General features: G+C 42.2%; 1 protein-coding gene across 7 annotated transcripts in view; it reads right to left on the reverse strand.

Moving 5' to 3' along the window:
* The window catches only part of LOC118358779 (calcium-dependent secretion activator 2), a 274241-nt gene that overhangs the window by 200127 nt on the left and 50711 nt on the right, over positions 1-23403 (reverse strand). For all 7 annotated transcript variants that reach the window (XM_052480603.1, XM_052480605.1, XM_052480602.1 and 4 more), the window contains exon 2: positions 22267-22380. In XM_052480603.1, the coding sequence (XP_052336563.1) occupies positions 22267-22380 (114 nt within the window). The remainder of the gene's footprint in view (positions 1-22266; positions 22381-23403) is intronic.

The following is a 23403-nucleotide window of genomic DNA, read 5'->3' on the forward strand; positions in this document are numbered from 1 at the left end:
TGCTCAATTTGTCAGAGGAGATCATTTCTCTCGCTCTACAGTATGTTTGTAGAGTTACTTAAATGAAGAAGTGAGTAATGAAATGTTTGAAATTCTAATGTGAGAAGAGTGATACATGCAGGGAGAGAAGAGTGAGTAAAAGCCTAACAAGTTGTTTACTGAATCAGACGAGATGTGTATCCTTCGAGAACTCAGCATTTCGTCCTTCAAAATAATATTAACACCTTTAGATGGTTCAAAAATACCCCATTGGAAAGTAAAGGAGCAACATCTGCACACTATACTTGACAGTATAATGTCAAAACAGAATGTCGAGGCCATGGGTCTTCATTCAAAACCACCAGTTTCATATCAGTTTCTCTGAAAGATGCTATGGATAGCTTCAATATTAGCTATGCATAAAACATAGCTAATATTGAAGTGATAGCCTGTTGCAATATTAAACCATTTATCTGTTGCTCCCCGTCCACCTGTCTATCCTCTTTGTCTTTCAGAGTGAGTGGCCACGATACATCTCTGTTGGAATTGTATTTCCAATGAGCATATAGGCAACAGGAGGAAGTCCAAAGACAAGAAACCCCAATAGACTGGCACACACACACACACACAGAGACAGAACTACTAACACACAGGCCTTAGTGACAAAGCAAGATGGTACCATTTCATTCGGTGAGCACTGAAACGTGACGGTGCGGATTTCTCTGTCATATTCTTCTGTTTCAGACTATCTGGGATTGGGCAGCACACACACACTGCAAATTTCACACTGACTTTCCTTTTCAAGTATTAAAAACAGAAGGCGGAGGGATCACGTGACCCTTGAACGAGATGGCTGCATGAACTAAGAGCTCCGCTCAAGTAGTTTCCAATTCCTAATCTTACCTCCACTTCAAGTTTAAACTCCTTTAGCTTTAGTCAAAGTCATGGTGGCTACAAAAGGCGACATTACAGATAACATTTTTACCCGGACTTGAGCATTAGCGACTGAAAAAGACAAACTCACTTTACACCAGGACCTGTCAGCTGGAATACGCTGAAAGCGCCGAGAGTTTGACGAGGTGAAGAAATACTCCATTGACCGAGGCATCTTTAGGGGATTCAAATACCCAAACGAGCTCAGGATTCTTCACCAAGGAGCCCTGCAACACTTCAAAACTCCCGAAGAGGCAAAACGTTTTTTGAAAGACAATCCTGGTCAATGAGAAACGGACCAATGACTAAATGCAATTAATGCTATTACTAAAGGAGGTAAGACAACATATAGCCGATATCCAAAGACCTCGCTAAATGTCATTAAAGCTGTCTAATCTCTATTTATGTTCCTTTAGCTGAGAGGGATAGGCTCTATAGCCTAACCTCGGCCTACTAACGTTTCGGCCTACTTTTATTTCCCTTTTTTTGTTTTTTTTCGCTAATATTACTTGTTGGTCCCTATGTCCCTTGGGGGAGGTATATGTAGGCTGGACTATTGATTTGATTTTCTCCCTCTTCTAATGTGGTCTGGACGGGGGCTACGTTGTCACTTACTCAATGAGGGGCGGAGAGGATGAGGCATTTCTTTGGTGGGGAGAGGGAGACGTTGTGCGTTGCTAACTGTTCCCGTTTTTTTTCCGGAACACAGAATTGAGACTGGGCGGGGGGGAACTCGGCTGGGGTGTTCAGAGATGATTTAATGTAAACCATTTATTTTCCTTTTATGTGAACGCAGCTTGAACTATTACCCACCTTTACCCAGAGATGACTTGCACTAAAGTTCGATTACTGTTCGATGACTAGCACATTAAATCTAGGTCATGCAATAAAACGGAAAAAGATACTATGTGCTCTAAAAAAGGAAAAAGCAGACATTACGCTATTACAAGAGACACACCCCTGTGATGCTGAACTCCACAGAGCTTGGGTGGGACTGGTGTATTTCTCATCTTTCAAATGAAAACAGTAGAGGTACAGCCATACTTATCCATAAGAATGTTCCAATCAAAATTGACAAAAACATATCTGATCCGGAGTGGAGATTTATTTTGATAACTGGGTCACTGTATGGACAACCAATTATTATCTTAAACATATCTAACACAGATACTCCTGCCTTCATGTCAAAAATGATAACCATGTTCAATGAGCATTGTGTTTCCTTTGGCATGGTGGCCGGAGATTTTAATTGTACCCTTAACCAAACCCTAGACAAATAATCTCAAGCCCCCACCAAAAATCCAAGATCTGCAAAGATGTTGAACTCTTACTAAAGAGATGGGACTGATCAATATCTGGAGACTAATAGCTCATCCATTGACTATACATTCTACTCTAATGTCCATAACACCTACTCCCGTATAGATTTCATTTTTATAAAGAGTTTCATAAATTCAGCCACGTGTACAATCGGGCCCATAGCACTTTCAGATCACGCCTTTGTCCACCTCCGCTTTGAACTCTGCAAAAACATCCCGAGGTCAAAGAGCTGGAAATTCAACACCTCCATGTTATCAAACGAAGCGTTCCATACATTGGTAACTACATGAACAGACAACTACACACAAGACAACAAAGATTCTCCTGTTTCCCCGTCCACAATGTGGGACGCTGCCAAAGCCACACTAAGATGTAATCTAATTGCATATGCTTCCTCTAAGAAAAAAAGCAATGGAAGCACACAGGCTAGATCTTGAGAGAGAGCTGGAATGCTGTGAAAGAGTACATAAACAATCCCCAGACTGCACCTCCTGGAGTCATCTTAAAGCAGCCAAAGCCAAACTGAATTTGGACTATACTCGGGAGATAAAAAAAAAATGTTTTCTTTACTAAACAGAAATACCATGAGTATAGCAATAGGCCGAGTAGATTGCTTGCTTAACAATTTAAAAAAAGAGCAGTCAGAGCGTACAATCTGAACTATCAGATACCGACCAAGAAGATCAACTCCCCCTTCACGCAATTACCTCCATGCCACCTAACAAGTCCCCAGGCCCAGATGGATTCTCCAAGACTCAATGTTCTCCCAGACTCAATGCACACAGCTCGCATTACAGTGTTGCTCAAAAAAGACAAGGACCCTCTATCCTGCTCGTCCTTCCGGCCCATAAGCTTGTTGGATTTCGACTACAAAATAATTACCAAATTGCTTGCCGAAAGACTAAACACTCTTCTTCCCAAAATAATAAAAGCAGACCAAACTGGATTTAGAGACAGATACTCTTTTGATAAAATTTGCCGTCTTTTTGATATTATTGATCAAGTAAACGCACAGACGACCCCTGTCCTGCTGGCTTCACTGGATGCTGAGAAGGCGTTCGACAGGATGGAGTAGCGGTTTCTGTTCTCAGTCTTAGAAAAGTTCAATATGGGCCCAAACTTTATTAAAATGGATCAAATCACTATACTCTCACCCAAATGTCATGGTGACTACTAACGGACTGAATTCTCACAGATTCCCTTTGGGACGGGGCACAAGACAAGGGTGCTCGCTGTCCCCCCTGCTCTACCTGTTGGGGGCGGAGCCTCTAGCAGAGCTGATAAGGAGCTAATGTAAAAATGAAAGAATCTAATTATGAATTTTTGTGCACCTTTTATTACACTCCTTTGAGACTCCATAGAATGAAAACAGACATCTCTCCTAACTGTAAAATATGTACCTCTGAAAGTGGAACCTATATGTATTTTAGAACTGTAGAGAGATGGCCAGATTTTGGCAATCTATACATACTGCTGCACAGAAAATACTAGATGTACAGTTTGATATGACCCCGTGTATTTATCTTCTTCATGCCCAGCAGGACTTTGTTCTTGATCCTGACAGAGAATTTGCTCATGAATATTACATACTTTGCTAAGAAATGTATTCTTCTATTGTGGGCCTCTAATACTTCTCCTACATTTAAAATGTGGATTGACCAGATTGTTGACTTTCTCCCTCTTGAAAAGCTCACTTATGACCTCCGCAAGAGACAGCCCAAGTTTGATAGACTCTGGTCGCCACTACGCAACTATATTTCAAATTGGACAGAGTGAATGGGGTGATTAGGGAAATGAGCAGATACACAACATGTAAGGTGCTGTAAAATCTAAAAATGAATTATTTGCTCTTCGTCTCAGATAAGGTTGGAAATAGCTAATAAGAACCTTGATAGTGCTGCTGCAAGTTTTATATTTAAAATTTTAAATAATTATATATTATTTGTATTTATTTTATTTTTTTAAAGTCTGCCACATCAGTGAATGTGGAATGTGTTTTGTTGGTTGATTGAAAAACAAGAAAACTTAATAAAACTTAAGAGTTCCCTTGTCCTGCAACTCTGAAAGATAGTGGACTCCTGCTACGTGATGGTCACCTCTACAATATAATACTCAGTGTGTGTGTATGAGTGAGGGAGACTAAACATGGAGAGTGAGAGAAAGAAAGTGAGAGAGGGATAGAGAGAAAGAGAGCAAGTGAGAGAAACAAAAGACAAAAAGGAAGAGTGAGGGAGAACGGAAGAGAGACCAACAGGGAAATTAAAGGAGAGTCAGAAGAGTGGGAGAGGGAGAAACTATCGAATAGAGGGCCCCCCAGATAGACTATATTTGAACAAACATGTTTTCACTTACAGCTCTCTCAGACTTCAAAGCCAGTACCCTGAGCTTTGCTGTTTTCCCGGGCAGACAAACAGTAATCCCATTTTTAACCCCTGGGCAGTAAACAGGCCATGAAGAGGAGAGAAAGAGCGGGAAAGGGAATAGGGAAATAGAGGCAGAAAGATGACTACCCACTGCTTGCTTTGGGTCTGGGAGATAAGTACACAAAACCCTGCCGGCCAAACTACTCATAACAACATCATCCAAAGGAAACATCATGATGATGCAGACGTTGAATACAGTTGGAAAGTTTTCCGATCCCATTACTTTTTCCAGATTTTGTTACATTACAACCTTATTCTAAAATGGATTAAATTGTTCCCCCCCCCCCCTCAATCTACACACAATACCCCATAATGACAAAGCAAAAACAGGTCATTTTCTTTGCAAATGTATCAAAAAAAGACAAAATTAAATATCACATTTCCATAAGTATTCATCCCCTTTACTCACTACTTTGTTGAAGCACCTTTGACAGCGATCACAGCTTTGAGTCTTCTTCGGTATGAAGCTACAAGCTTGGCACACCTGTATTTGGAGAGTTTCTCACATTTGTCTCTGCGGATCCTCTCAAGCTCTGTCAGGTTGGATGGGGAGCATTGCTGCACAGCTATTTTCAGGGTTTCTCCAGAGATGTTAGATCGGGTTCAAGTCCGGGCACTGGGTTGGCTATTCAAGGACATTCAGAGACTTGTCCTGAAGACACTCCTGAGTTGTCTTGGCTTAGGGTTGTTGTCCTATTGGAAGATGAACCTTCAGCCCTGTCGGAGGTCCTGAGTGCTCTGGATCAGGTTTTCAAGGATATATCTCTGTACTTTGCTCCGTTCATCTTTCCCTTGATCCTGACTAGTCTCCCAGTTCCCACCGCTGAAAAACATCCCCACAGCACGATGCTGGTACCACCAAGCTTCACTGTAGGGATGGTGCTAGGTTTCCTGACGCTTGGCATTCAGGCCAAAGAGAATCTTGTTTTCTATGTTCTGACTCCATTAGGTGCCTTTTGGCAAACTCCAAATGGGCTGTTATGTATCTTTTACTGAGGAGTGGCTTCCGTCTGACCACTACCATAAATGCCTGATTGGTGGAGTGCTGCAAAGAATGTTGTCCTTCTGGAAGGTTCTCCCATCTCCACAGAGAAACTCTGGAGCTCTGTCAGAGTGACCATTAGGTTCTTGGTCAGCTCCTGACCATGGCCCTTCTCCTCCCGATTGAGCTCTAGGAAGAGTCTTGGTGGTTCAAAACTTCTTCCATTTAAGAAGGATGGAGGACACTTTGTTCTTGGGGACCTTCAATGCTGCATACATTTTTGTTGGTACCCTTCCCTAGATCTGTGCCTCAACACCATCCTGTCTCGGAGCTCTACGGACAATTCCTTCAACCTCATGGCTTGGTTTTTGCTCTGACATGAACAGTCAAGTGTGGGACCTCATATAGACAGGTGTGTACCTTTTCAATCAATTGAATTTACCATAGGTGGTGTCCAAGTTGTAGAAACATCAAGGATGATCAATGGAAAGGATGCACGTGAGCTCAATTTCGAGTCTCATAGCAGAGGGTCTGAATACTTATGTAAATAAGGTATTTTACATTAGAAAAACATTCTAAAAACCTTGTTTTCGCTTTGTCATGATGGCGTATTGTGTTTACATTGAGTAAAACATATTACTTAATCAATTTTAGAATAAGGCTGTAATGTAACAAAATGTGGGAAAAATGGAAGGGGTCTGAATACTTTCCAAATGCACTGTATAGGTTTAATACTAAGGCTGGGAATTGCCAGGAATCTCACGATACGATATTATCAGGATACTTAGGTCCCGAAACTATATGGATTGCGATTCTCATGACTATCAGCCTCGTACAAATCAAAATCTCATGATACCAGGATGGTTCGTACGAGGCTATGATTCTATACGTAGTAACATACCGTGATTTTATTGCGATTCAATGTTCCAAACATATTGCTCACCAAATGTCTGCTGCAGAGGGAAAAGGGAGAGCCATGAGAAAACGAGTTGATCAATCATGGAAATAAAAGTGCTGAAAAACATTTTTTTTTTAAGATGAAGGAAAACAAGCTATGAAGGAAAAATACTGGAGTTTTAAAACTATACAATATGTAACTGCATCCATTATTTCCCCCATTTAATACTGAGTCTGATGTCTGATTCGTGCTTCGTAACTAAAGTAGGGGAAGTGAAGAGAGAAAAGCGGTATGTCGGATATCTTTCGATTTATGAAGGATATCAATGAGTGTTTCAATTAGTCAGACATTGATAATCAGAAAAACAGGTCATGGTTTGAAAGATGAGCCTGAAGAACCTGCAAGGCACAAACTCACATGTCAGGTGTTATGTGATTAGTTGCTGCAGTAGTTCATCCTGATTGTTGAGCAGCTTCAAATAGTAGTCCTGAGACGAGTTCAACAACGCTTCTTGCCAAAGTAACTATTTTAGTTGAACGATTTGATTAAAAACATTCCAACATGTTACAGTGAAACATCAAACAACTATTTTTTGTTAGGATTACTGTGCCTTTTTAGAGACAATTTTCAAAAACTGAAAACGACTTAGCTATTCCTACTAAATATCTTAGAATGTTACATGGTCACTTGACTATTTTTATAAGCAGTTTAGACCCAAAACAAACACTTACGTTTGCCGCACACCATCTTCTGAGACCGTTGGCTAACGTTAGCGAATGGTTGTGGCTAACATTAAACAAATGAAATATGTTAGCTAACGTTAGCGAATGGTTGCGGCTAACATTAAACAAATGAAATATGTTAGCTAACGTTAGCCAACGTTTGCAAACTATTACCCTTACAGTTTCCATCGGCATCATTTAAAGACAAAAGCACAGGATTCCAGTGTGAGGATTCCCTCAATAATTACACAAGGCCAGACGAGCCAGAGTCCATCAACCCTCAGATCACACACAGAGAGGGGAGGGATGCATTGACAGAATCTTCCGCTATGAATCTCCTACAAATCGCTCATTACTGATTGATTTTATGTGCTCTTTTGTCTGTGATCTGCAAAACCTCCAAGACTAAGCTGCTTGAACATACCCTGAAGAAAAATAAACGCAACATGCAACAATTTCACATTTTTACTGAGTTACAGTTCATATAAGGAAATCAGGCAATTCAAATAAATAAATTAAGCCCTAATCTATGGATTTTACGTCACTGGGAATACAGAGATGCATCTGTTGGTCTTCGCTGCATTAAAAAAGGCGTGGATCAGAAAACCAATCAATATCTGGTGTGACCACCATTTGCCTCATGCAGCGTGACAACACCTTTGCATAGAGTTGATCAGGCTGTTGATCGTGGCCTGTGGAATGTTGTCCCACTCCTCTTCACTGGCTGTGCGAAGTTGCTGGAGATTGGCGGGAAATGGAACACGCTGTCTTGCGTGTCGATCCAGAGCATCCAATACATGCTCAATGGGTGACATGTCTGGTGAGAATGCAGGTCATGGAAGAACTGGGACACTTTCAGCTTTCAGGAATTGTGTAAAGATCCTTGTGACATGTGGCTGTGAATTAGCATACTGGAACATGAGGTGATGGCAGCAGATAAATGGCATGACAATGGGCCTCAGGATATGGTCTGAATATGTATGTAAATAAGGTATCGTTTTTTTATTTGTAATACATTTGCAAAAATGTCTAAACCTGTTTTTGCTTTGTCATAATGGGGTATTGTGTGTTTATATTGATAATGATTTTTTATTTTAATCCATTTTACAATAAGGCTGTAACGTAACAAAATGTGGAAAAGGGCAAGGGGTCTGAATACTTTCCCAATGCACTGTATGTAGTGGTTAAATATTTTCTCCATTGTGAACCAAATTCTTCCTTTTAAGTTCTCCAGTTACAATCAGAGGCTCTGTCTTGCCAACATCGCTTCAAGGTGACTCATGCCTGTGGCAAACGACTTTGTGAAATGTGACTGATGGCAAAATCCTAAATTGAGATATGTATGAGTAACTCCAACATTTGCACAAATCTCATTGACATCAGTGCATCATTTCAGTGAAGGATTGAGTCTTTTATGCATTTGACATTATTTATATGTTTGGTTTCAGCACTAAAGCAGCACAGCTGAGATAAAAATGGAATTGACCAAATTACAGGTTTACAACCCAATCAACCTTCTGGTGCCTGTTGATTCTCAAACTCACCATAGAACAATCATTGCGAAACTCCAACCTGCAGGAAACTGGGGAAATTATTTTCAACACCTTGTGATTAGTCCAAAACTATATTTCTCCATGGGGGCCTAGGACAAACGGACCAATTTGGTCAAGGCAATATACCAACATAAACCTAGTTCCCACTGAGGTCTTTCATCCGCCTAACAAAAGGGATATGAAGGCAAAAGTAAAGCTAATGACGTGCCTATGGAGCACTGGCGATGGTAGATGTTTATACAAAGGGTCTTTACTGCACTTTTCATCTTACTCTAAAGGGAAAATCATGAAAGGGAGTTATTTTTTGGATTGATTGGCAGCCTCTTTTCATCTGTTGCTTTGTTGGAAGGGAAACCGCTGTGCAAGGAGAGAACAGCAGGTAGAGAGCGACAGATTTAAAGTGAGCGTTCACGCCAAATAAACTTTGTCTCAAAGCAGTTTAATGTTTAGATGTCCCACACCGATCTGTTGTAGATCCCACTATACTGTATGCCTCAATCCTTAATTAAATGGGAAAGATTGGCACCTTCTGAAACGCTGACATGACACGGTGCCCATCTTTCCATCCGGATGACGAGGGACATGGATTTCAACACTTGAAGGTCTGAAAAACCTTTGTTTTGGAGTGAACATTATAACCACTATTTCAAAGTGCAAACCTAGACAGCTGTCCATGTTTTGCTTTGAGTGACATTAGACCGAATTAAGTCAGTGATCAGTTGGATGCATCTGGTAGCTCTGCAAAGGCTTGACACATGTCTGGAGGAACATTACAAAAGCATCCAGTGAGAGTTCCTGATTTTCAAGCTTCAATGTCACATGCACAAGTACAGTGAAATGCCTTTCTTGCAAACTCAACAATGCAATTATCAATAACAAATGTAATACTAGTATGAATAAATACAAGAAATAAGAAGAAATTACACATCACAGACAGAGTGGGAAAGTGTCAATTCTGTTGTCTGTACATAATGCCACTATTGCTGGACTGGGAGACATGACTGCTATCTTCCATCTGAGGGGAAGTGAGATGTTACTAACCACAGTATCTATGGACAACTGAGGGTTCAAGCAAGGTATTCTCATCCTCCTGACTGACACTCACATACCCGCACACATTTTGCTTCCTCACATACACCCCAAAACACACACACACCAACACACAGATGCATACACATCGACATAACCATGTACATATACAGTGCCTTGCAAAAGTATTCGGCCCCCTTGAACTTTGCGACCTTTTGCCACATTTCAGGCTTCAAACATAAAGATATAAAACTGTATTTTTTGTGAAGAATCAACAACAAGTGGGACACAATCATGAAGTGGAACGACATTTATTGGATATTTCAAACTTTTTAACAAATCAAAAACTGAAAGATTGGGCATGCAAAATTATTCAGCCCCCTTAAGTTAATACTTTGTAGCGCCACCTTTTGCTGCGATTACAGCTGTAAGTCAGATGGTGTGTTCAGGGTGATGAACTGTGTTGCTTTTACGTCAAACATAACGTTATGCATTTTTGCCAAAAAGTTCAATTTTGGTTTCATCTGACCAGAGCACATTCTTCCACATGTTTGGTGTGTCTCCTAGGTGGCTTGTGGCAAACTTTAAACAACACTTTTTATGGATATCTTTAAGAAATGGCTTTCTTCTTGCCACTCTTCCATAAAGGCCAGATTTGTGCAATATACAACTGATTGTTGTCCTATGGACAGAGTGTCCCACCTCAGCTGTAGATCTCTGCACTTCATCCAGAGTGATCATGGGCCTCTTGGCTGCATCTCTGATCAGTCTTCTCCTTGTATGAACTGAAAGTTTAGAGGGACGGCCAGGTCTTGGTAGATTTGCAGTGGTCTCATACTCCTTCCATTTCAATATTATCGCTTGCACAGTGCTCCTTGGGATGTTTAAAGCTTGGGAAATCTTTTTCTATCCAAATCCGGCTTTAAACTTCTTCACAACAGTATCCCGGACCTGCCTGGTGTCTCCCTTGTTCTTCATGATGCTCTCTGCGCTTTTAACGGACCTCTGAGACTATCACAGTGCAGGTGCATTTATACGGAGACATGATTACACACAGGTGGATTGTATTTATCATCATTAGTCATTTAGGTCAACATTGGATCATTCAGAGATCCTCACTGAACTTCTGGAGAGAGTTTGCTGCACTGAAAGTAAAGGGGCTGAATAATTTTGCACGCCCAATTTTTCAGTTTTTGATTTGTTAAAAAAGTTTGAAATATCCAATAAATGTTGTTCCACTTCATGATTGTGTCCCACTTGTTGTTGATTCCTCACAAAAAAATACAGTTTTATATCTTTATGTTTGAAGCCTGAAATGTGGCAAAAGGTCGCAAAGTTCAAGGGGGCCGAATACTTTCGCAAGGCACTGTACACATACACAATACCAGATACAAAAAATACACACATTAAGACCTGCATCCACACATTATCCACAATCCAAGCTACTCTCCTTTATGCACTCCCCCTCAGTGAGAGTCAATCCACTTTCATGCCACGTTAGGAGTGTTCACACAAACCCATATCAAAGCAAACAGACGGTTGCAGGAGCTGCCGTAGAGCCACCACGCTCCCACTCTGTCCCAGGAAGCCACCAGAGAAAGAAGCGCTGAATTGACTGCTGCAGGGGACAGAGCAGACTTCCTCTGTTGTGGCAGAGATTCTCTGGATTCATAGACAGCTATGCTAGCTAGCTATATACAGAATGTGTTACCGAGATGTGTAATTTTTAAAAGGGTGTTTCTTTTACACCTCAAAAAGTAGAGAGAATCAGAGTAAGTAATAATTGAAAAAGGCCCAGTGCAGTCAACGTGATTTTCATGTTTCATATTAATATATATTTCCACACTATGAGGTTGGAATAATATTGTGAAAATGTTGATAATGTTCTTTTAGTGTAAAAGCTGTTTGAAAAGATCACATGACATTTCAGCCTGTTTTGGTGGGATGGAGCTTTGGCCTTTCCATTGTGACATCGCCGTGTGGTAAATTAGTTCAAGGGATACTCGGGATTGTGGCAGAGACCCTTTCTCTACTTCCGCAGAGTGAGATGAACTTGTGGATACCATTTTTATGTCTGTGTCCAGTATGAACTAGCATTAGCACAATGACTGGAACTATTCGGGTAGCAGGGCACTGGCAGGCACTGATGAGGACTGAGGTGAATCAAAATGGATCGATGTGGATCCCAGTCCTCATTTCGCACTTGATGGCCACCTAATTGGCTATGTGTAGTCCTTAGTCTTTCAAAAGGTCAATGGTATTGTCTGCCTGTCTTACTGACACTTTGGTTAAAACAGGCTCTTCATGGGCCTGTCAGAGTTGTCATGGAAGACAGTTAATGTCCTGTACATGCCTTTGCGCAATGATCTGGCGCATTGCAACTGTGGAGGGATTAAAGCCAAGAGATGACAAAGACGCATCTCCCAGGTCTCTCCATGTAAGAGGTGTAAGCAACCTCTCTATTGGTCGCCAGCGCTGTCACACAACTCAGAGTGGGAGGACTGAGGGCTGTCACCTCTGTAAGCCATACCCTCATGCTGCTTGCCAGGATCCACAGGTTGCTAAGTAACATTGTCCTCTATCAGACAAGTGTGGTGGCTCTGTCAGTGCTTGACACCGTGAGGTGACAGACTGATGAGAAGAAATGAAACAACCCAGGCTGTCAACCAGCAGGAATAGCATGCAACAGGGGATAAATGGAAAATATGAGGTAAATAAATTATTGAAAGGAATGGGTGTAGGAAAATCCCACCAACGCCTTCTGCATACTAAGCAGGGCTAAATGTCATTGTATAGGTAGCAAGCAGACACCAAATGATTGTGCACGTACAGATCCAATGAAAAGACCTAAGTCAATACAAGACAATCAACATCACAACCATAATTATCATTATCCAGAGACTCCCTCATTACAAAGGAGTATCACTCACCTGCATATTAAACACCTAACTTGGCCACGTGGTAGTGCTTAAGGGTTAAGGGGCTTAACCCACACACAGAGCATGCTGGTGGTTTGTACGGCCAGGCACCCAGTGGACGGCTAGCAGGCACAGAACAAGAGATGAAGTCTGTTAAGCCCACTTCACCTCTCACAGAGCCAGGTGATGAGTGATGTATTAATTCCCTATTTTCCAGGGATAAAGCAAGCGCACGCACAAAGCACAGGAGATCGTTATCTCCAATTGAGAGCACAAAGCAATATGAATACCCTAGAAATGCTAAGCATTCAAAGCCAGGTGATAATGAATATCTTGGGCCTAGTCAATCGATAGTCCTTTAATCTTGGGTGGGTGGCTAGTTTGAGAGATTGGACTCCATTTTAAAAGTTTGAATTGGCTGAGAAATCTTGATCAGCGTTTTGGCTATGACCATATTGTTCATGAGGTTGATATCTCTTAACGAATGGTCGGGCGGTCAGTCCAATGAAATTGACTCCTTGGTGAAATTCAAAAAGCTGTAATTAAATAACTGGTGTCAAATTGTAATTAAACTAATTAAAATCATGATTAATTAATGGACTAAGACCTGATTGGTAATTTAGAAGAACTGAAAATGTAGCACTAACCAATTAGTCAGTACTCATGTTTGTTCAGCTTGAGAAAACATTGTGTATCGATCTCAAAACAAATCTAAACAAATCTGATGTATTCCCAAAATAGATGGCAGAGCCAATTTGAATAATGTTCTCTGGTAATTCAGTATCAAATTTCTTCTCAAATAAATAAATGAAAGAGTGACAACTGAAGGAACTAACACTGACTGATGAAAATATTGCCGGAGGTAAAATTATGGAATGATGCCTTGATTAATATCACTGGAGAATCTTTTCCATTTTGAAATAATTAGCTATACAAACTGTGTGACAGCCACTATGGCACACATGGTCAGTGTTATGCTACGTAATTGAAGATTTACTCTGTTCTGTAGCATATCAATGTGCTCTCTGACATGTTAATGTAAAATATAAAATCCTGTTTTTACGCCAGGCTTTCCCGTCTTACTGTGAAACCTGTGTGAAATTATTGGGAAGATGCTAATTAGCTAAATATCAGACAGCTGCAATGATGCAGTCCAATTGAATAGCTTACAGGCATACATTTGTCAAATAAATGCATAAGCCAGTTAATATACAGTACGTGCGGGCAATGTGACACATAGGGATAAGAATTTCATACAGGCATACACAGAAAGACATTTCAGAGTTGACATTGGTGAGCCGTCATTTCATATTCATCAAGTCTATGCATGAATGCAGTGATAAGTAGCTGGATGAAGTGCTGTGATTCCAAATGGCTATGAAACAGTACTCATTACTGAATTCTCTACCAGAAAGTTAGTTGGTCCTCTTTGATGTCACGGAGGTTGATAGATTACTATGTATAAAGCCCTTTTACAAAAAGTCCATCTTTACTGAACTTCAGACAAACGAGTCACCACACCCGGTCTCAGGGATGGCTAAATCCGGGAATTCCTCCAGGCTCTTCTCTCAGTATGACTCCCTAATAAAATAAAAAAGGTAAAAAATGTAATAAAAGTACTGTTGGATAAGCATCTTCCCCCCACCGTCTCTCTCCATCTCTCTTTCCACATACCATTCTTCCTCTCTCACCAGTTACATGCCTTTCTCTTCCACATCCCATTCTTCATCTCTCACCAGTTACATGCCTTTCTCTTCCACATCCCATTCTTCATCTCTCACCAGTTACATGCCTTTCTCTTCCACATCCCATTCTTCATCTCTCACCAGTTACATGCCTTTCTCTTCCACATCCCATTCTTCATCTCACCAGTTACATGCCTTTCTCTTCCACATCCCATTCTGCCTCTCTCACCAGTTACATGCCTTTCTCTTCCACATCCCATTCTTCATCTCACCAGTTACATGCCTTTCTCTTCCACATCCCATTCTTCATCTCACCAGTTACATGCCTTTCTCTTCCACATCCCATTCTTCCTCTCTCACCAGTTACATGCCTTTCTCTTCCACATCCCATTCTTCCTCTCTCACCAGTTACATGCCTTTCTCTTCCACATCCCATTCTTCCTCTCTCACAAGTTACATGCCTTTCTCTTCCACATCCCATTCTTGCTCTCTCACCAGTTACATGCCTTTCTCTTCCACATCCCATTCTTCCTCTCTCACCAGTTACATGCCTTTCTCTTCCAAATCCCATTCTTCCTCTCTCACCAGTTACATGCCTTTCTCTTCCACATCCCATTCTTCCTCTCTCACCAGTTACATGCCTTTCTCTTCCACATCCCATTCTTCCTCTCTCACCAGTTACATGCCTTTCTCTTCCAAATCCCATTCTTCCTCTCTCACCAGTTACATGCCTTTCTCCTCCACATCCCATTCTTCCTCTCTCACCAGTTACATGCCTTTCTCTTCCACATCCCATTCTTGCTCTCTCACCAGTTACATGCCTTTCTCTTCCACATCCCATTCTTCATCTCTCACCAGTTACATGCCTTTCTCTTCCCCATTCATCCCATTCTTCATCTTCCTCTCTCACCAGTTACATGCCTTTCTCTTCCACATCCCATTCTTCCTCTCTCACCAGTTACATGCCTTTCTCTTCCACATCCCAGTCTTCCTCTCTCACCAGTTACATGCCTTTCTCTTCCAAATCCCATTCTTCCTCTCTCACCAGTTACATGCCTTTCTCTTCCACATCCCATTCTTCCTCTCTCACCAGTTACATGCCTTTCTCTTCCACATCCCATTCTTCCTCTCTCACCAGTTACATGCCTTTCTCTTCCACATCCCATTCTTCCTCTCTCACAAGTTACATGCCTTTCTCTTCCACATCCCATTCTTCCTCTCTCACCAGTTACATGCCTTTCTCTTCCACATCCCATTCTTCCTCTCTCACCAGTTACATGCCTTTCTCTTCCACATCCCATTCTTCCTCTCTCACCAGTTACATGCCTTTCTCTTCCACATCCCATTCTTCCTCTCTCACCAGTTACATGCCTTTCTCTTCCACATCCCATTCTTCCTCTCTCACCAGTTACATGCCTTTCTCTTCCACATCCCATTCTTCCTCTCTCACCAGTTACATGCCTTTCTCTTCCACATCCCATTCTTCCTCTCTCACCAGTTACATGCCTTTCTCTTCCAAATCCCATTCTTCCTCTCTCACCAGTTACATGCCTTTCTCTTCCACATCCCATTCTTCATCTCTCACCAGTTACATGTCTTTCTCTTCCACATCCCATTCTTCCTCTCTCACCAGTTACATGCCTTTCTCTTCCAAATCCCATTCTTCCTCTCTCACCAGTTACATGCCTTTCTCTTCCACATCCCATTCTTCCTCTCTCACCAGTTACATGCCTTTCTCTTCCACATCCCATTCTTCCTCTCTCACAAGTTACATGCCTTTCTCTTCCACATCCCATTCTTGCTCTCTCACCAGTTACATGCCTTTCTCTTCCACATCCCATTCTTCCTCTCTCACCAGTTACATGCCTTTCTCTTCCACATCCCATTCTTCCTCTCTCACCAGTTACATGCCTTTCTCTTCCACATCCCATTCTTCCTCTCTCACCAGTTACATGCCTTTCTCTTCCACATCCCATTCTTCATCTCTCACCAGTTACATGCCTTTCTCTTCCACATCCCATTCTTCCTCTCTCACCAGTTACATGCCTTTCTCTTCCACATCCCATTCTTCCTCTCTCACCAGTTACATGCCTTTCTCTTCCACATCCCATTCTTCCTCTCTCACCAGTTACATGCCTTTCTCTTCCACATCCCATTCTTCATCTCTCACCAGTTACATGCCTTTCTCTTCCACATCCCATTCTTCCTCTCTCACCAGTTACATGCCTTTCTCTTCCACATCCCATTCTTCCTCTCTCACCAGTTACATGCCTTTCTCTTCCACATCCCATTCTTCATCTCTCACCAGTTACATGCCTTTCTCTTCCACATCCCATTCTTGCTCTCTCACCAGTTACATGCCTTTCTCTTCCACATCCCATTCTTCCTCTCTCACCAGTTACATGCCTTTCTCTTCCACATCCCATTCTTCATCTCTCACCAGTTACATGCCTTTCTCTTCCACATCCCATTCTTCATCTCTCACCAGTTACATGCCTTTCTCTTCCCCACATCCCATTCTTCCTCTCTCACCAGTTACATGCCTTTCTCTTCCACATCCCATTCTTCATCTCTCACCAGTTACATGCCTTTCTCTTCCACATCCCATTCTTCATCTCACCAGTTACATGCCTTTCTCTTCCACATCCCATTCTTCATCTCACCAGTTACATGCCTTTCTCTTCCAAATCCCATTCTTCCTCTCTCACCAGTTACATGCCTTTCTCTTCCACATCCCATTCTTCATCTCTCACCAGTTACATGCCTTTCTCTTCCACATCCCATTCTTCCTCTCTCACCAGTTACATGCCTTTCTCTTCCACATCCCATTCTTCATCTCTCACCAGTTACATGCCTTTCTCTTCCACATCCCATTCTTCCTCTCTCACCAGTTACATGCCTTTCTCTTCCAAATCCCATTCTTCCTCTCTCACCAGTTACATGCCTTTCTCCTCCACATCCCATTCTTCCTCTCTCACAAGTTACATGCCTTTCTCTTCCACATCCCATTCTTGCTCTCTCACCAGTTACATGCCTTTCTCTTCCACATCCCATTCTTCATCTCTCACCAGTTACATGCCTTTCTCTTCCACATCCCATTCTTCATCTCTCACCAGTTACATGCCTTTCTCTTCCACATCCCATTCTTCCTCTCTCACCAGTTACATGCCTTTCTCTTCCACATCCCAGTCTTCCTCTCTCACCAGTTACATGCCTTTCTCTTCCAAATCCCATTCTTCCTCTCTCACCAGTTACATGCCTTTCTCTTCCACATCCCATTCTTCCTCTCTCACCAGTTACATGCCTTTCTCTTCCACATCCCATTCTTCCTCTCTCACCAGTTACATGCCTTTCTCTTCCACATCCCATTCTTCCTCTCTCACCAGTTACATGCCTTTCTCTTCCACATCCCATTCTTCATCTCTCACCAGTTACATGCCTTTCTCTTCCACATCCCATTCTTCATCTCTCACCAGTTACATGCCTTTCTCTTCCACATCCCATTCTTCATCTCTCACCAGTTACATGCCTTTCTCTTCCACATCCCATTCTTCCTCTCTCACCAGTTACATGCCTTTCTCTTCCACATCCCATTCTTCATCTCTCACCAGTTACATGCCTTTCTCTTCCACATCCCATTCTTCATCTCTCACCAGTTACATGCCTTTCTCTTCCACATCCCATTCTTCCTCTCTCACCAGTTACATGCCTTTCTCTTCCACATCCCATTCTTCATCTCTCACCAGTTACATGCCTTTCTCTTCCAAATCCCATTCTTCATCTCTCACCAGTTACATGCCTTTCTCTTCCACATCCCATTCTTCATCTCTCACCAGTTACATGCCTCTCTTCCACATCCCATTCTTCCTCTCTCACCAGTTACATGCCTTTCTCTTCCACATCCCATTCTTCCTCTCTCACCAGTTACATGCCTTTCTTTCCACATCCCATTCTTCCTCTCTCACCAGTTACATGCCTTTCTCTTCCACATCCCATTCTTCCTCTCTCACCAGTTACATGTCTTTCTCTTCCACATCCCATTCTTCATCTCTCACCAGTTACATGCCTTTCTCTTCCAAATCCCATTCTTCCTCTCTCACCAGTTACATGCCTTTCTCTTCCACATCCCATTCTTCCTCTCTCACCAGTTACATGCCTTTCTCTTCCACATCCCATTCTTCATCTCTCACCAGTTACATGCCTTTCTCTTCCACATCCCATTCTTCCTCTCTCACCAGTTACATGCCTTTCTCTTCCACATCCCATTCTTCCTCTCTCACCAGTTACATGCCTTTCTCTTCCACATCCCATTCTTCATCTCTCACCAGTTACATGCCTTTCTCTTCCACATCCCATTCTTCATCTCACCAGTTACATGCCTTTCTCTTCCACATCCCATTCTTCCTCTCTCACCAGTTACATGCCTTTCTCTTCCACATCCCTTTTTTCCCCATGCTAATCATCTCTCCATCATCACCTGTTCTTCTCCTCTCTAACACTCCTCTCGCTTTCCCCTCTTCTTCCAGTCCTCCACTTTATTGCCTCCATGCTTCCCATACACATCATTAATAACAGTTGAAGAACCCCCACTAAGAACGGGTTGAAATAAGCAATGGTTTTACACACATCCAACTTTTGCACAGCAGCTGAACAAAAAGAAGAGCCAATAAAGAGAAAGAAAGTAATGTTGGTTCACTGGTTGCTGTTCTCAATAAGTGGCATGTTGATTAATCTATTGGTAATTGTCACGTCTGCTCCTCCCCTCCGGCGTACGACATTATGATTCACACCTGGACTCCATTACCTTCATCATTTCCTCCCCTTTATATGTCCCTCTCCCAGGTTCACTCACTAGTTGGTATTGTTCTTGTGTATCGGCGTACTGCCTTGTTAGTGTTGAGTTCTTGGTTTTGTTGTTTTAATAAAAAAGTTTCACCTGCACCTGCTTCCGACTCACCGCCCCATCATTACAGTAATACAAACTTTTGACAGACATGGTCGTGGTGTTAAGCCCGAGGTAGAGCAGAAAATTCAGTGTTCGGAAAGTATTCAGACCCCTCATTCTTCCAAATTGTATTACTTTTACAGGCTTATTCTAAAATGTATGAGATTTGTTTTCCCCTCATATATACACAATACCCCATAATGACAAAGCAAAAACAGTTTTGTATACATTTCTGGAAAAAAAAAAGAGTTTCATATCACATCTACATAAGTATTCAGACCCTTTACTCCGAGGGCCTGATTGGTGTCACTTCTTCTCCATCCCTAGCAAACACAGCTGATTCATCAAACAGCATTCTATACTGAATACCATGATTAGGTGATTATTGGAGTCAGGTGTGTTAGCTGGGGCTGGGGGCAAAACTGTGACACCAATCAGGACCCTGAGGACTGGAATTGCCCACCCCTGCTTTACTCAGTACTTTCTTGAAGCACCTTTGGCAGAGATTACAGCCTGGAGTCTTCTTGGGTGTGATGCTACAAGCTTGGCACACCTGTATTTGAGGAGTTTCTCCCATTCTTCTCTGCAGTTCCTCTCAAGCTCTGTCAGGATGGATGGGGAGTGTCGCTGCACAACTATTTTTAGATCTCTCCAGAGAAGTTCGATCGAATATGAACCTTCGCCCCAATCTGAGGTCCTGAGCACTCTGGAGCAGGTTTTCATCAAGGACCTCTCTGTACTATGCTCCTGACTAGCCTCCCATTCCCTGCCGCTGAAAAACATCCCTACAGCATGATGCTGCCACCACCATGCTTCACCGTAGGGATGATGCCAGGTTTCCTTCAGATGTGACACTTGGCATTCAGGCCAGAGAGTTCAATCTTGGTTTCATCAGACTAGAAATAAACATATTTTTGCCTTGTCATTATGGGGCATTGTGTGTTTTTAGAATTAGGCTGTAACGTAAAACATGTTTAAAACAGGAAGGGGTCTGAATACTTTCGAAATACACTGTACACACACTAGCAGGTATGGAGACTACCAGAGGGCAGTAAGGGCAGCAATCAATAGACAAAATGAATTGTGTACTGTGGGATGCTAACAGGGCATTGCGGTGTATTGACAAAGCCACTGTATTGATCAGGCCTAATGACTTACCTGACACGCAGTGATCACATTAGAAAGGATTATATGTGCCTGGGTCTGTTCTAGTGGTGCTGCTGCTGACTCCCAACTACACAATGCCCCTACATATCCATAGGAACAACAACAACTACATGAACATGATCAAGCACACACGCCATGTACAAGGGCAAATATTTTGGAACCTTTTGAGAGTCTGTTTTAGTGGATTTGCATAGTCCTGAGCATCATGGGTAAATGTGTAAAAACAGTAATAAGTCAGAATTCCACCTCCTCCAATTAGACATATGGCCTGTGGCCTTCCTCACTCTAACTCTAAGATGCCTTCTAAGGATGCATTGGAAAATTGAGAATTCAAAAAGTTGATGCGCTACTTACACTTCAAGACGATGTCCACTGAATAGTAATAACAAGTCGTCTTTGATCATGTCTTGCCCTGACACTCTTCACATAGTGAGCCATGCAAAGACAGGCATAGACTTCAATGGGTTCCTCTCCCATCTAATGCAATTAAAGAGGTTGAGAAGCCCGCTCAACTGATAAGAGCTCCATCTCATAACGTATGATAGTCACAACTCTCTTCAAAAGGAAGAGAAGAAGGAGAGACTGAGACAAGGAAAGAGATTGACGAGGCAATGCAGTGCCCAACCCTATCCTCCGGGCCCACAGTGACAGCGTGTGGTGGTGTCAATCAGTAAATTTAGCCTTCTCTTCCTCTGAAGCGAGTTGTGCCTATCATATGTTATGAGATGAAAATCTTATCAGTCAAGCAGGCTTCTCAGCCTCTTTAATTGCAGCAGATGAGAAAGACAGGGAAAGATGGAGACCACAAACGAGGGACAGGCAGGGAGAAAGCGAGAGGGAAAAAGTAAAATAAAATATCAACGAGAGATGGACTGATTGCAAACAAGAGGGAAAGAAAGAGGGAAGAACGGACCAAAAATGAAATGTGGGTGCTAAGTGGGATGGAAAGAAAGTAGAAGACTAAACAAAAGTGTGCCGCAATGAGGAAAGTGATAGACGTATTGAGAAAGAGGGAGTGGAGGTGTTTGACAGCGCCCTCTTCAGAATCCCCCCCCCACGCATAAGCTGTTCGCATCAGTTGATCGATTTCAAATATTTTTCACCAGACACTCGCAATAACGTTAATTACAAAATGGCCCGTAAGAGTGAAATGACCCTATCCATCTCCAGACAGACTGGAGGAGGGAGGGTAACCACATAACGGAGATTAAGTGGGACAGAAAAAGCCGTGTTTATCGAGATTATACCACAGGCACCTGTAGTTCTCTCTGCCAAGTTGGAGGCGCCAGTCAGGCGAAATTGAAGAGCACAAGAGGTAAGGCCCTTCTTCTAAAATAACAGATTCCAGACAGTCCAGCTGAAATAAACAACTGCTTGGGAGACAAGTGTGGCACTGGAGAACCCCCACTGGGTTCCCGGTGGTAAGTAGAGCATGCCACAATAGAAGCTAGCCAGTGAGCCCACATCAACATTTACATACAATGGCAATACAGTGCCCAACTCTGTCCTCCGGGCCCACAGTGACAGCGTATGGTGGTGTCAATCAGTGGCCAATCAGTAAATTGATAAATTATGTGCGAAGGAGAAAATAAAAAACTGTCAGGACTGTGGCCCTCAAGAACTTCAGCACTGACAAAGTTATATGTTAAGGTTCATATATAGAGTGTTTTATACTGAATGTTTTTTTTTTAGGGGCGAGGGTGAGGTCTTACCTCGTAGTAGCTGCGCACAGCATTGCAGAAGGCCTCGTCCGCCACGATCTGTGTCTCCCCATTCAGGAAGGCCAGGAAGTGATCCTTCACCACCTGCAGCTGCTGCTTATTAAGCTGAGAGCGAAAGAGAGAAACAATATTAAAACAAGACAATATTATTTAAATAATATTTTTATCTAATTTTCACATCAACAAAAGATTTGTACAACTTTTTTTCCTCGTCATTGTTGTCCTTGACTTTGTTCTGTTCAAGCCATGAAGTACTCGGTGACAAAAGACTAAGTGCTTAGAATGCGTTTGAACGGAATTAAATTATTGGTTTCAGACATCTTTTCTCTCTTTTCTGCAGAATTGTGTTGCTAGACAACCAATTTAACAGTGTGCTGATGGAACGATGCCTCTACGTCACTCCGACACAGCAATCAGTAGAATAAACTATTTCCCAGAAATAAATCAGTGCCAGCAAAGAAGCCCTAAAACAGTGAGGCAACAATTTCAAAAACACCATCAATCCATATCATTCTTGTTCAGAGATTCTCTAATGATTACTATTGTCTGAAATAAATGCTTTTGCCAACATGTTCAGTTTAAATAGGCAAGAAAAACCACAAAAGCATTCTCTCTCTCGCTCTGCCATCACTTATGTATGAGGGACAAGGCAGTCTATTTTGAAAATGAATTTTTTTTTCCCACTGACAGTAGCACTGCAAGCAAGAAAAACATAATCAAATTCATATTGCAGTTTCTCCTGACACAATGTGGACAGACACTTATCTCCCTCCTCCAGCCCCTGGGTGGGGAACGTTATTCAAATCAAATCAAATCATCAAATCAAATTTATTTATATAGCCCTTCATACATCAGCTGATATCTCAAAGTGCTGTACAGAAACCCAGCCTAAAACCCCAAACAGCAAGCAATGCAGGTGTAGAAGCACGGTGGCTAGGAAAAACTCCCTAGAAAGGCCAAAACCTAGGAAGAAACCTAGAGAGGAACCAGGCTATGTGGGGTGGCCAGTCCTCTTCTGGCTGTGCCGGGTGGAGATTATAACAGAACATGGCCAAGATGTTCAAATGTTCATAAATGACCAGCATGGTCGAATAATAACAAGGTAGAACAGTTGAAACTGGAGCAGCA

The sequence above is a fragment of the Oncorhynchus keta genome, chromosome 26, assembly GCF_023373465.1.
Source record: "Oncorhynchus keta strain PuntledgeMale-10-30-2019 chromosome 26, Oket_V2, whole genome shotgun sequence".
Classification (NCBI taxonomy): Eukaryota; Metazoa; Chordata; class Actinopteri; order Salmoniformes; family Salmonidae; genus Oncorhynchus; species Oncorhynchus keta.